The sequence below is a fragment of the Prionailurus viverrinus genome, chromosome C1 (assembly GCF_022837055.1).
Source record: "Prionailurus viverrinus isolate Anna chromosome C1, UM_Priviv_1.0, whole genome shotgun sequence".
NCBI lineage: Eukaryota > Metazoa > Chordata > Mammalia > Carnivora > Felidae > Prionailurus > Prionailurus viverrinus.
In genome coordinates this window covers 3,442,204-3,455,354 of record NC_062568.1, presented here as the reverse complement: position 1 = coordinate 3,455,354, position 13,151 = coordinate 3,442,204, and the positions used below count along the sequence as shown (strand labels likewise).

The 13,151-nt window shown below is 50.7% G+C and overlaps 1 protein-coding gene across 1 annotated transcript; it reads left to right on the top strand.

Moving 5' to 3' along the window:
• The first annotated feature begins 374 nt into the window (after positions 1–374).
• Positions 375–8,491, top strand: CC1H2orf72 (chromosome C1 C2orf72 homolog). The gene is made up of 3 exons (XM_047869086.1): positions 375–981; positions 3,779–3,892; positions 8,352–8,491. Exons 1-3 carry the CDS (start codon positions 375–377, stop codon positions 8,489–8,491), a joined length of 861 nt encoding a protein of 286 aa, XP_047725042.1.
• Positions 8,492–13,151: the final 4,660 nt, after the last annotated feature.

Sequence of the window (13,151 nt, the reverse complement as noted above, 5' to 3'; positions counted from 1 at the left end):
TGTTCACATAATTTTCGGTCTTCCTTCACCTTCGGCTGCCCTGTTCCTAGTATGTGCTCAATTTGTGTTTGTTGAATGGATGGATGAATCGGTGCCTGGATACACGGCCGGCCGGCTCGGTGTCCCCGCGTTGCTACAGACACTGCGGGAGCAGCCGCCCTTAGAGCCCTGGGGGGAGAGCCCCAGCCGCGCCCCCCCCCCCCCCCCCCCCCAGCAGCCGGCTGCAGCACGGAAAACGCGGCCCGCGGGCCGGGGGTCGGGCGGAGCTTGGCCCTCGGGGGCGTGTCCTACTGGGCCCGGGCGCCGGCGCCTGGAGAGGGGCGCTTCTGGCGCGCCCTGGCCCCGGCGGCCGCAGAGGACGCGCGGCGGCGGGCATGGAGCGCGAGCTGGAGGAGCTGGCGGCGCGGCCCCCGCGCCCGGCCGAGCCGCCCTTCCAGGCGCTGGTGGAGGCGGCGGGCGGCCGCGGGCAGGTGCTACTGGTGGGCGAGCTGTGGGAGCGCGAGCAGAGCCGCGCGCTGCTGCGGGACTTCGCCCGGGCCGTCTTCCCGCCGGAGCCAGGCGCGGGCAAGCCCGGCGGCGCGGGGCCCGGGGCGCCGGGGGCCGGGGCGCCGGGGGCGCAGAGGCCGCCCGGGACGGCGGGGGCGCGCGCCATCCGCTCGCCGCTCGTCTTCGTGCTGTGCCGCGCGTCCTCGCTGACCGCCCGCGAGCCGCGGCGCCGCCTGCGGGAGATGCTGCGGGACGTGCGCGGCCGGCGGCGGGCCGGCGCGGCGCTGGTCGGGGTGCTGGTGGCCGAGGCCGGGCCCGAGGACGCGGTGGCGCCGGGGCTGCGGCTCCTGGAGGCGCTCCTGCGCGCGGTGTTCGGCCGCCAGGCGGGGGGCCCGGTGCAGGCGGCCGCCTACCGCCCCGGCCACCCGGCCTCCAGCTTGGCCGTCCAGGCGGCCGCCTGCAGAGCGCTGCAAGCTGCGGGGCCCGCGCGAGCAGGTGAGACTACGAGGCCCGGGAGCGGTGGGGCGGGGGGCGTCGGGGGGAGGGGGGGGAAGACCCCCAAGTTGGAACTCTTTAGGCCGGCTTCCCTCCTGGTGCACCACAGTAAACTGAGGCCGGGAGAGAGGGGAGGTGCCTAGCACTAGGTCTTCCAGCTAGCGCAGTGGGCCCTGGGCACGGGGTCCAGTCTGTTCCGGAAGGATCCAGAGAGCCTTAGAGATGCAGGAGGGCTTGGAAAAGCCGAGCCGGCAAGCTCAAGGCAGGGGAAGTTGGTGGAGAGAAGACCGGATTGGGCTGGGACCTGGGGGGAGGGAGAGGAGGTGAGAAAGCCTCAGGATGCCCAAGTTTAAAGGTGGGGAGGGGAACAGACCCGGGACTAAGGGCTTGGCTGTGCGCGGAGCTTCTAGGACGCTGTGCAGCTGGAGATGCGACGGGGACGGGGAGGCTCAGTGCAGAAGCGCCAAGGGCTTATCATAGGAATAAGGAAAGGAATAGACGCCAAGACTTGGAGGTAGGGGGACAGGGTGTGAGGGACTGGGGGCCCAGAATTTTCTAATCCTCCTTGGCTACCCACTCTGTGCGCACCCACTGCTGTGTTTCTCTCTACGTTCTCCTGAAGTGGGAGGAGGGGAGTGAGGGGCTTTTCCCAGCCTGGGTGAGGACGCTGGGGGCAGTGTCAGAATCTCCTCCACCAACAAGAGCTTTTCTGTATCTCAGGATTAAAGTACAGACATTAAGTGTAGCTGGATCCGGCAAAGCTGAGAGGTGGCAGGATTGTTCTTTGCGTTCCCAGATCCCTCGCCACCCTCACTTTTCCAGCATCTGCTGCCCCCCAAGCCCTCCAGCCTTCCCTTCTTGCTAAAGAGTTAATGAAGACAGAGACTGTGTTCTGCTTCCCTGGGCACTGGTGTGTTAACCAGAAACTGGGAGATGCCAGGCTTGCAGGGGAGCCTTTTCCAGCAAGGAGACCTGGGACCTCTGATGGCACAAATGTCACAGACCTACCAGCTAGCCTGGCCTGCCTGGGTGAAGGCCGTGCAGCTCAGTCTTAGAGCCTGCCCCAACCTCCCCCCGCATGCCTGCAACCCTTTTCTCTCGAATCTGTGAGCTAGCCAGCTAAATTTGAAACTCTGCAAACAGTATCCTGAAAGACGTGGGGAATGTCCTGAGGTGGGTTATTATTGTGATTGTGGATGCCAGCTTCTTCACTGACCTGGCCCCGTGGGGCAGAGGAGGGAATTTACACAACCAAATATTCTGTGCTTAATGAGCTGGTGCCTAGAAAATTCTGAGTTCTCAGTCTCTTAGCCCTCTTCCATTCTCCAGAAGCAACTTTTAATTCCCCGGAGCCAAGCGTGCTCTGGCCTCCTAAGTTTTTGTACACATTACAGTTGCCTTGAATGCAGTTGCCTCGAATGAAAGCCATTTTTCCCATCCTCCTCTTCACCTGACCAATCCTATCTCATCTTTTGGGACTGGACTTCCTCTTCCAGGAAGCCTTCCCCAACCCTCCCTACTCCCCCTTGTAAATTTGCAAGTGAAATCCCAGAACTCTTAACCGGGTGGTTTTGTCACTTTCCCTCGTAAGTGACATTATATTCCCATTTCCCAACACCCTGCCTGCTCTGCAGAATTCTTGCCTCCTATCAACACTTAAGAAATTTTTTAATTTTTTTTTAACGTTTATTTATTTTTGAGACAGAGAGAGACAGAGCACGAACGGGGGGAGGGTCAGAGAAAGGGAGACACAGAACCTGAAACAGGCTCCAGGCTCTGAGCTGTCAGCACAGAGCCCGACGCGGGGCTCAAACTCGCAGACCACGAAATCATGACCCGAGCCGAAGTCTGCCACTTAACCGACTGAGCCACCCAGGCGCCCCAACACTTAAGAAATTTTAACACTCTGCAAGGGAATCATTCTCTACTGCTTAAACTCGTTTCTGCTTTTTTAAAAACATACTAAACAACAGTGAAACCTTTCATGACCAAAAGTCATGAGTGTGGTTGTAACTCATTGTCCCCTGGTTTCTTCAGGGTTCTTGCGGTGGGTGGCACCATGGCTTCCTTTGCTACGGTTTTGCTGGCAGCTGGGTCTGGCTTTTTAAAGTTTTCCAGTCTGTTTCCTCCCTGCCTGATTAGTTATTACACTTTCAGGTTGCCTGCCTTTTGGCAGTGACCTTTTACCTAGTTTATGTTTAGTTCAAATCCTAATCCAACTAAGCATCCAGTCTCGTTAGGAGAGGGTACAAATTAAGAGTAAATAGATCCCGAGTAAGGATTTATGAACAGGACATTTTGTGTCCCAATTGGCTTTCTCCAGAGAGTTGGGACTCTCTGGGACTGAGGTGCTACTATATAATAAGGAAACTAGACTCAACATGTAATTGTTTTATGGTAATTATCAAAAAAGATTAAATCTGTTCCCATTAAGAAATAGTTTGAACTAAACCCAGGGGGAGAATTTCTGCTCTTTGAGTATTTTCTTTGGTGCTATGGAATTGTTAGTTTCATGGCATTTGTGTTACACGGTTTCCCAGGCACGATACCCACATCATAGGGTTTTGAGAAGATAAAATAACATAATATATATAAAGCAATCTTTTATGGGGGGGGGCTCAATTTTTTAAGTATAAAAAGTCCACCCCATTTTATAAATCAAAATCCTTGTGTTTTTAATCAAACAGTTGAAACTAGGGCAGTTGATGATTGAAGCTCTTGGTTTGCTGAACAGATAATCTCTCAGTCCTGTCAAGCACACTCACCTGCTGCCTCTGGGACTTTGTGTTCTTTCTAGTGGCAGGAGCCTGGGAGAGACCCGGCCTCCCAGCACTGCTGGCGTGCTTTTCTTGGGGTCCCTGGAGCCGGGGGAAGGACCCAGATGCCACCTCCCCCAGTGACCCAGCTCAGGGTGAGTGTGCTGCCTTCCTGGCCTTCTGGACCCTGAGGGCCAGGTGCTTGGGATTATGGGAATGGCCATGTGCTCACAGGGACCTGAGGGATAGAGTGGACCAACATCCATGGAGCACCCGCCATGTGCGGGGCGTGGAGGTGAGTGATGTGAGGTGCCCCTGCCACTGGGCGAGGCACACAGGCTTCCCAGCAGGGCTCTAGCCCCGTGGGTCTCTGACTAATGAAGGCAGTTGGTGCGGGCAGGGCTGCCCTGCAGGTGCCCGCCAGGTGCACAGCGGGGCACTTGGAGCCAGACGCATTCCATCTCCCCTGAGGATCCAGGGAGTATCAGGAACAAGTGACCAGGCAGCTAGGGGTTGGAGATCGTCCTAGGCGGAAATGGTAAGACTTAGAGAGGAAGTACTGTGAACGAAGGCTTGACGGCATGATGTCATGCTCCAAAAAGGAGCCCCTTGTCGGGAGAGCCGGGGGTGAGGTATGGGAGACTGGTTAGGGCTAAGGCTGAAGAGGAGAGTTTACACCAAATTGGGCCCCTGGACCCAAGTGTCTGGGGAATAGTGAGCCGCTGGTCATTCTGAGCGGGGGTGTCCAGATTAGAGGTGTTTGGGAGAGGTGGCAGAGTGCGGAGCAGGGAGAGACAAGAGGCAGAACCAGTTAGCAGGGGACCGCCCGGTCCTAGGAGGAACAATGGGCAGCCTGGACCCAATGCTGGCAGTTTGGGAACGGAGAGGAGGGAACTCAGCCTGAAGCCATTTTTAGGGTAGGATCATCAGGCCACTAATAGGAGAAGGGGAGGGAAGAAAGTCCTGCGAAGTCCCCAGAAGCACTCTGTAGGCATTGAGGCTGTTGTGACAGAGACAAGAAGTACCGGGGAGTTAAGTTGTAACCAGCCGAATGTATGTGGCCTGCACCCCCAAAGTGTACTGAACAGTACAGCTCTGTTACAGAAACGGGCAATGTTTTATTTATTTTTTAGAGAATTTTTTTTAATGTGTATTTATTTTTGAGAGCGAAGGAGGGGCTGAGAGAGAAGGGGACAGAGGATCCGAAGCAGGCTCCGCACCGTCAGCGGAGAGCCCCTATATGTGGGGCTCGAACTCACGAACGTGAGATCATGACCTGAGCCAAAGTGGGACGCTTAACTGACTGAGCCACCCAGGCGCACGTAACAAGTTACCATAAACTTAGTGGCTTAACACAATGCCCATGAATTCTTCCTGATTTCCATGGGTTAAGCCTGGGCAGGGCTTAGCTGGGCCTTCCGTTCGGGGTCTCATAAAGCTGCATCTGAGTGTCTGCCGGGCTGCGGTCCTTTCTGGAGCCTGAGTCCTTCAAGCTCACTTCGTTGTGGACAGAATTCACTTCTTTGCTGCTGTAGGACTGAGGCCCCTGCCTTGTTGGTGGCTGTTAGCTGGGGCTGTTCTCTGCTCTGACAGTCACACCTCTACACATCTCTCAACACAACAATTGCTTCTTCAATGAGCAGGAGACTTTCTAGTCTCCTGTTATGTCACTTAATCATCAAATGTCACCTTTGTCATATACGGTACCCTAATCGAGGGATTCACAGGTCCCACCCACACTCAGAGAAGGGGATTATACAGGATGGATACGCCAAGGAATGGAAATCTTGAGGGTCATCTTAGAATTCTGCCTATCACAGGTGAAAGCTCAAAAAAAATTGAAAAAGCAAAACAAGTTGGGGCGTCTGGGTGGTGCAGTCGGTTAAGCGTCCGACTTCAGCCAGGTCACGATCTCTCAGTCCGTGAGTTCGAGCCCCGCGTCGGGCTCTGGGCTGATGGCTCAGAGCCTGGAGCCTGTTTCCGATTCTGTGTCTCCCTCTCTCTCTGCCCCTCCCCCGTTCATGCTCTGTCTCTCTCTGTCCCAAAAATAAATAAACGTTGAAAAAAAAAAATTTAAAGAAAAAGCAAAACAAGTGTTTAAGTCACTTGCTTAATTCTGCCACTGAAAAGTAACTATAATCTGCATTTTGGTGTAGACCAGTCTATTCATCGTCCTACCTATCTAGATCCACTTGTGTTATAGAAATTTTAATAAATATACTTCTATATAATGTATGCATCATCTGCAAAATGCATCAGATATTTAAAACATTTCATTACAAAAATGTTCACTTCAACTTTTCAATCATCATTTTGGATATTTTGGGGAACCAAAGGAAAAAAATAATAAAGCAAAGGAATCCTAAACAATTTTACAGAGATCTTGTATAACTTCCCCCTCAGTAGCATATAACAAATTTTTTCAGTGTTTTTCAATTTATTATTTTTATTATTTTTTTTAATTTTTTTTTCAACGTTTATTTATTTTTGGGACAGAGAGAGACAGAGCATGAACGGGGGAGGGGCAGAGAGAGAGGGAGACACAGAATCAGAAACAGGCTCCAGGCTCCGAGCCATCAGCCCAGAGCCTGACGCGGGGCTCGAACTCCCAGACTGCTAGATCGTGACCTGGCTGAAGTCGGACGCTTAACCGACTGCGCCACCCAGGCGCCCCTATTTTTATTTTTGAGAGAAAGCACACACAGCATGTGCATGGGTAGAGGAGGGCGAGAGAGAGAGAGAGAGAGAGAGAGAGAGAATCTCAAGCAGCCTCCACACTCATTGCAGAGTCTGATGCAGGGCTCGATCCCACGACCCTGGGTTCATGACCTAAGGTGAAATCAAGAGTTGGATGCTCAACTGACTGAGCCACCCGGGCGTCCCAACAATTTTTTTTCAGTTCTGTTTGGTTAAGTAATCTCTACACCCCACTTGGTGTGTAGATTCATACACCCCATTCAAACTTATGACTCTAAGATCAAGAGTCACATGCTCTTCTTCTTTTTTTTTAAGTATATTTATTTATTTTGAGAGAGAGAGAGGGAGGAAGGAGCAGAGAGAAAGGGAGAGAGAGAATCCCAAGAAAGCTGTGTGCTGAGAGTACAGAGCCTGATGTGGGGCTCAAACCCACGAACCGCAAGATCATGACCTGAGCCGAAACCAAGAGTCGGATGCTTAACTGACTGAGCCACCCAGGTGTCTCTGTAGCATAGAACAAATTATTTAATCTCAAGTAGAAGCAAATGTATTAAAATGAAAATTGCATTCATGGACTATGTGTAGGCAATGATATAACATACATAATAAATATAAGATTATACAGACATTTATACATAGTTTTGCAATCAGCTTCCTTCACAATAACATATGGTGGCTGCAGTATTCCACGGCAATGATTGCATATCAACGATATCTTTTCTCTTTTGAGGGGATAGTGTGTAATTGTAGATTCACATGCAGTTGTAAGAAATCATACAAAGAGATCCTGTGCACTTGGCCCAGTTTCCCTCAATGGTAACATCTTGTGTGAAACTATTGGATAATATTACCGCTGGGATATTGACATTGAAACAATCCACAGATCCTCCTCAGAGTTCCCCAGTTTTACTTGTATTTGTGTGTGTGTGTGTGTGTGTGTGTGTGTGTGTGTGTGTGTGTGTTTAGTTCTATGGAATTTTATGTATCTCTTTTTTAAGGTTTATTTCTTTATTTTGAGAGAGAGAGCGTGCACATGTGTGCAAGGGCAGAGAGAGAGAGGGAGAGAGAATCCCAAGCAGGCTCTGTGCTGACAGTGGCGAGCCCAACTGGGCTCGAACTCACGAACCGTGAGATCGTGACCTGAGTTGAAGTCAGATGTTCAACTGACTGAGCCACCCAGGCACCTGCCCCATGCATCATTTTTATTTAAAAAAATTTTTTTTTAACATTTATTTATTTTTGAGACAGAGAGAGACAGAGCATGCACGGGGGAGGTCAGAGAGAGAGGGAGACACAGAATCTGAAACACGCTCCAGGCTCTGAGCGCTCAGCACAGAGCCCGACGCGGGGCTCGAACCCACGGACTGTGAGATCATGACCTGAGCCGAAGTCAGACGCTTAACCGACTGAGCCACCCAGGCGCCCCCATGCATCATTTTTAATGCCTGAATCCCATCCTGTGGGTGAGCCATGGTTACCCCATCCCGTGGTTGCACATCTAATCGTTATGTTTGCTTTCAGCTGCAGGCAGAGAAAGCAAGCATAGCAGCACAGGCATTCAGTATCTCACCTAAAAGATGGTCTAGTGGTAAAGTCAGCTTCAGAGCTGGTCGATTCAGGGGCCCAGATTCTTTCCTTCTCTCCGCTGGGCTGCCCTCACTCTTGTTTCATCCTTGGGCTGGCAGCAAGACAGCCGCAGCAGCTCCACTAATTATCCCTAATTATCTCCATAGGATAAAATCCTAGAAGTGGAATTCATGGGTCAAAGGGTATGTACATGTTTAAGGTTTTTGATATGTATTTCACTGTGGTTTTTAAGTAGATATTTGCTGAGGCCAACTCTCTCCCTTTCATTCCTAGCTTATTCACTCCCAAACTTGACCTTCTGATCAGGTGGTTCCTGCTCTTGTGTTCCAGATCACCTCCAGGACCCTGAGGAGGAGCTGGCCCTGACAGACGTGTTTCCCAATGGAGACTGTGAGGACCCCAGAAAGGGGCTGAGAGCCTGTGATGGATTTGTCCACGCTCCGGCTGAGCCCACTGGAGACTCAAGATGAAGGCCGGACACCCGGACTGCCTGGGCTCGAACCTGCACTCTGGGGACTGGCGCCTTCTCACTGAGCCCCCTTGCCTCCATGGTGACCTTGGAATGGTGGTAACCACAAAGGCCCCTGCTGCCAGGGGGCTGCCGCATTGAGCCAGCTGGGAAAACTTATTTTCCTGGAACCTGCCCCCACCTCATAATTTGCTCAATCTCTGATCACAGTGAGGTTATTTGTTCTTTCTGTACCTCAGTTTCTCTGTACAATTGGGACAGATGGCTGTCTCCTTTGAGGCTCTGTGGTGCTGTGGCAGCCTGTGGTGTGTTTGCATGAGCATCCATCATTTCAAATGCGACTGGAAAGAACTCTGGACCAGAAGTCATCAGATCTGGGGGGAGTGGTCTTAGACATGTCACTGAACCTTTGTGGCTTCTGTTTCTCAAATACATGAGGGGACTACCAGCCCAGGGGCTCTCACCCAAGGGCCAGGCTGCTGCTCCAGGCAGCATCGGAAACTTTGTGTGTGTGTGTGTGTGTGTGTGTGTGTGTGTGTGTGTGTGTGTGTTGGGAGGGTTACTGTAACTATGAGGTGCCCTTGGCACTTAGTGGTTATTTTACAACGTACAGGACAATCTCAAACAGCCAATTATTGTTCCATCCAAATTGCTCGTCATGGCAACCTTGAGAAACTCTGGATGAGCCAATCCCTTCTCCCTGTGAAATTCTAGGAAGAGTCCCCTGGAGCAGAGAGGGTTGGGCTTCCCAAGACCCTGGCTCCCAGAACAAGCCAAAATAAAGACTGCATTGCTGCCCTGGGGGCCTATTGGGCCAGAGACAAGACGTCCAAGTACTTTGCATGCCCTCTCTCTTCCTCATGTTGACATTGATCTGTGCCAAAGCCTTTGAGAATAAGAATGCTAGGAATGGCCCACAGCACCAAACAAGGAAAGGTAGGAATAAAGACATGGGACTTTCTCTCGATCTCAGGCCCTTGTCCAAGGTCAAAGCAAACCCAGCCCAGAGGTGCCAAGTTCCTGAATCATTTTTTCTCTGTTTATGAGTCAGACAGGGTCGACGATGTTCCCTTAAAAGCCAGGAAAGCCATCCGTTCACTTGTAGAAGGAGCTCCGCATTACCTCCATTGCCTTCCTTGCCTGCCCCTGGAGTTAATACAGTCTTTGGAGTGGCAAGCGCATCTCCTGATTTTCCGTGGTAGGAAGCGCTATCTAAGCAAAGTAGCTGAATTCATTCATTCGTGCACGGTTTGCTCAGCAGACGTGCTGTTGGGCAGGTTTCTGCCCAGGGTTCTGCAAGATGCTGCATGACTTCCAGTAGTTATTTTGGTTTCCATTTCTGGTACCAAAATGTGGAATTGGGGTTGAGGGGCTGTATGAGATCAAGGAGGGTCCCTCCTGGCTCTATGCTTCAATTTATTCTTCATAATCAGCCTAATTCAACCCCTCTCTGCCTCATGGGGATAGTGTAAGGGCAGACAGGGTGACATCTTATTCGGGGCTTGGTTAACAGCAGGTGTCATTTTAATAATGCAAGGCTGTCTCACCGATAAGTGGACCCAGCTGACCTCCTTCTCCGCAAGAATGAACTCAATGAATTAACTTTTGATTTTGTTTTAAAATGGGGAGACTGGTATTTTTGAAGCTGCTATATTTTTCTATTTCTCTGTTAATTTCTTTGTAATAATCGGGTTGGAGTTTTGTTATTTGGTTGGGGGAGGGAGCTTTTATTAAGTTAGGAAGTTACCTAAGGCAGAAGTTCCAAGGCAGCCCACCTCTGCTGTGTTCAAAAATCTCTTGCATTTGTTAACAATATTTGAGACTTGAGAGATTGCACATAAAAAAGCTAGTTTTCTAGGGTGGAGGATGGGGCAATGCCATCATCTCCGGTTTGCTGCAACCCCCTCCCCTGATTGGAGGCCCCCTCCCAGCCATCTACACCACCCCCCATCCACTGCACTTCACTCACGTAAGCCACCTGCCTGATCCTGGAGGACATATGAGTTTGCAAGCCTGTGGGGTAAAGGGTGGTTTGCATATTATTTGTTCATTGCTTTCAGTATCTCTGGTGAATAGTTGAAGAGAGAAGGTCTTTACTGAGATTTGTGTTCTGCCTCCCAACAGATAAACACAAGACTGAGATCCTTCCGGGTCTAGCTTGGCTTCCTTGACACATGGCTAAGATAAGCACTGTCCTTTTAGGAACAGTCTAGTTGATATTTTCTAGCAGACAGAGGAGTTAGGTGCTGGAAGGGATGACCTTGGTGGTAGATCTCTTCCAAGGACTCTTCCAAGGCATGAAGATTGGACGGGCCTGTCCAAGAATAGAGGCCCCGGATTAAGTCGGTGGTACCAGGAGCCATTGGCGAAGGCCTCCAGTCAAGTCATGGTCTGGACTGTTGGGTATTAATCCTTCTAATATGGCAGTAATTGTGCTGCTTCTGACTTGAATCAATAATTCCTTATATCTAATAAAACCAAACGGTACCTCATTGCTGTCTAATCAAAACCAGAATGGATCTTCCCTTTCATTTTCATAAGGTGTTCCTTGCAAGGGCCCCTGGGAGCAGAGCATCTGGGCAAAAGGTGGGAACTTCTGGAATAGTTTGGCCTGAAACCCTTCCATTCCCGCCCTAGATCACACCTCCACCACCCTATCGGCTAGAATTGGAAAATCTATAGCTGGAAAGTAAATACTTGAAATTTTTTAAAAAGATAACATTTAGCTTGGTATTTAACAGGATGTGTGTGTTTTGTGTGCCCATATGAGCATGTTTAATGAGATCAAATGGCCTTGCCTGAGTCTCAGCCCTTTATCATTTGTGTCATGGTGCCTTTCCTCTCAAAGAATTTGTCTCCAAGACTTGCCACACAGAAGGAATCCCTTGGTTGTCAAACCAAAAACAAGGCAAAGCTGCAAAGGGGCCAAGGGCCGAGCCCCCCATACCTGTGTGCTCGAAACAAGTCCTTCTTATCCCAGACAGAGAACCCAGGGCCCAGCCTCACCGGAAAAGGTGACGACAGCCATGTTAACCTGATGGCGGCTGCACTTCAAAGTGTAACAGAACCGCGCTGCGGGGCTGGGTTCCCTGTAGTCAGCAGGCCTGCACTTTGTCCTGTTTGGATGGCAAACACGACCAGCGCAGTGGAGACAGCCTTTTGTTTTGTACCCAGGGGCTGCACAACTCCCCTCTGACCTGGTTTTGTGTGTTAGTGGATCAAGGATTGAGACAGACCGTTGTTTGTGTAATTTTAGAGTTCAAAGGAAATGAGGTACAAGGCAGCGTGGATGACCAGGATCCTGCATGAATTCCTCAGGTGCCTTTGGCCCCTGAGCCAGAGCCCTCTGGTTGCATTATACTTGGGGCTGCCGAATCGGGAACAGAAACAGAGCCTACCAGCCGGGCCATGCCATGGCTCACAGACCTACCGAAGGGACCAGGGTGTGGGATTGCTTGGGTCCAAAGTTGGGCTGGGCACTAGGGCCACTGTGGGTCCAGGGCTTGGCAAAGGCGAGAGACCCCTCTGGCTTCTTCCCTGAGCTCCCCAGCCCCAGCCAGGGCTCCTGCTTCAAACGCAGACCCACACCTGCATGTTCCATGGCTGGTGAAATTCAGAGACACTCCAGTAGGAGTTCAGATGTTAAGTCTTAAGTCAGGCTTGTTACTATCGTTCTCTGCACTCATTTGGAGTAGTTAGGCACTTAGTCCTTGTGACTAAGCTCTCATTTCGAGTTCTGGTTACCAATACTGGGCCTCTGTCTTGTCACCCTGCGTTCCCTTTTCCTCACTGGTTAGTGAGGTCTTCTCAGATCATTTCCCCAACCCCAGACTATTCTAACCCTGACCACCTGCTGTCCCAGATATATCGCCCACTCCAGAACTCCTGGCTGCCAGGACAGCCACTCCAAGCCCCTTGCTCCCTGATGGGAGTGGGTCTCACCCTTAGCCTCTGCCCCTCAGTCCGGTCTGGTCCAGCACGTGCCAGCACCAAAGAGCAGAACCAGGCCCAAATGGCAAGTCGGAACGAGAGTTCTGGGTAGGTCTAGACCGGCCCTGTCTAAGAGAAATCTAACATCAGGGGCGTATATATGTCGGTTTAGATTTTCTAGTAGCCACATTAGAAAAAAGTAGAGGCGCCTGGGTGGCTCAGTTGGTTAAACATCCAACTCGTGATTTTGGCTCAGGTCACGATCTCACAGTCTGTGAGGTCAAGCCCCACATCGGGCTCTGCACTGATCGTGGAGCCTGCTTGGGATTTTCTCCCCCTCTCTCTGTTCCTCCCTTGCTCATGAGCACTCTCTCTCTCACTGTCTCTCAAAATAAATAAACTTGAAAAAAAGGAAAGAAAAATAATTGACAAAGCAATGAAATTAATTTAAATAATATATCTTATTTAGCCCCATATATCCAAAATAATATTATTTCAACTTAAATATAGAAAGATTTTGAGACATTTGGCATCTTTGAAATTGTGAGAATTTTACACTTCGAGCTCAATTCAGACACTAAATTTTTGTTCAAAGTACTTGATATTGTTCCAAACATACTTAGAAGTTTCCCATAACTGAATTGGGTGCCAGTCTTTAAGTTTCAATGAGATAAAATAAAATTTAATTTAAAAGTCGGTTCCTGGATTGAACAGCCACATATCCAGGGCTC

Bases quoted from the DNA above. Each gene is read 5' to 3' on its own strand.
- CC1H2orf72 (XM_047869086.1), top strand. From the start codon at position 375: ATGGAGCGCGAGCTGGAGGAGCTGGCGGCGCGGCCCCCGCGCCCGGCC. The intron at 982-3,778 runs GTGAGACTACGA...TGTTCTTTCTAG, and splicing joins TGCGGGGCCCGCGCGAGCAG to TGGCAGGAGCCTGGGAGAGA. The intron at 3,893-8,351 runs GTGAGTGTGCTG...CTTGTGTTCCAG, and splicing joins CCCCAGTGACCCAGCTCAGG to ATCACCTCCAGGACCCTGAG.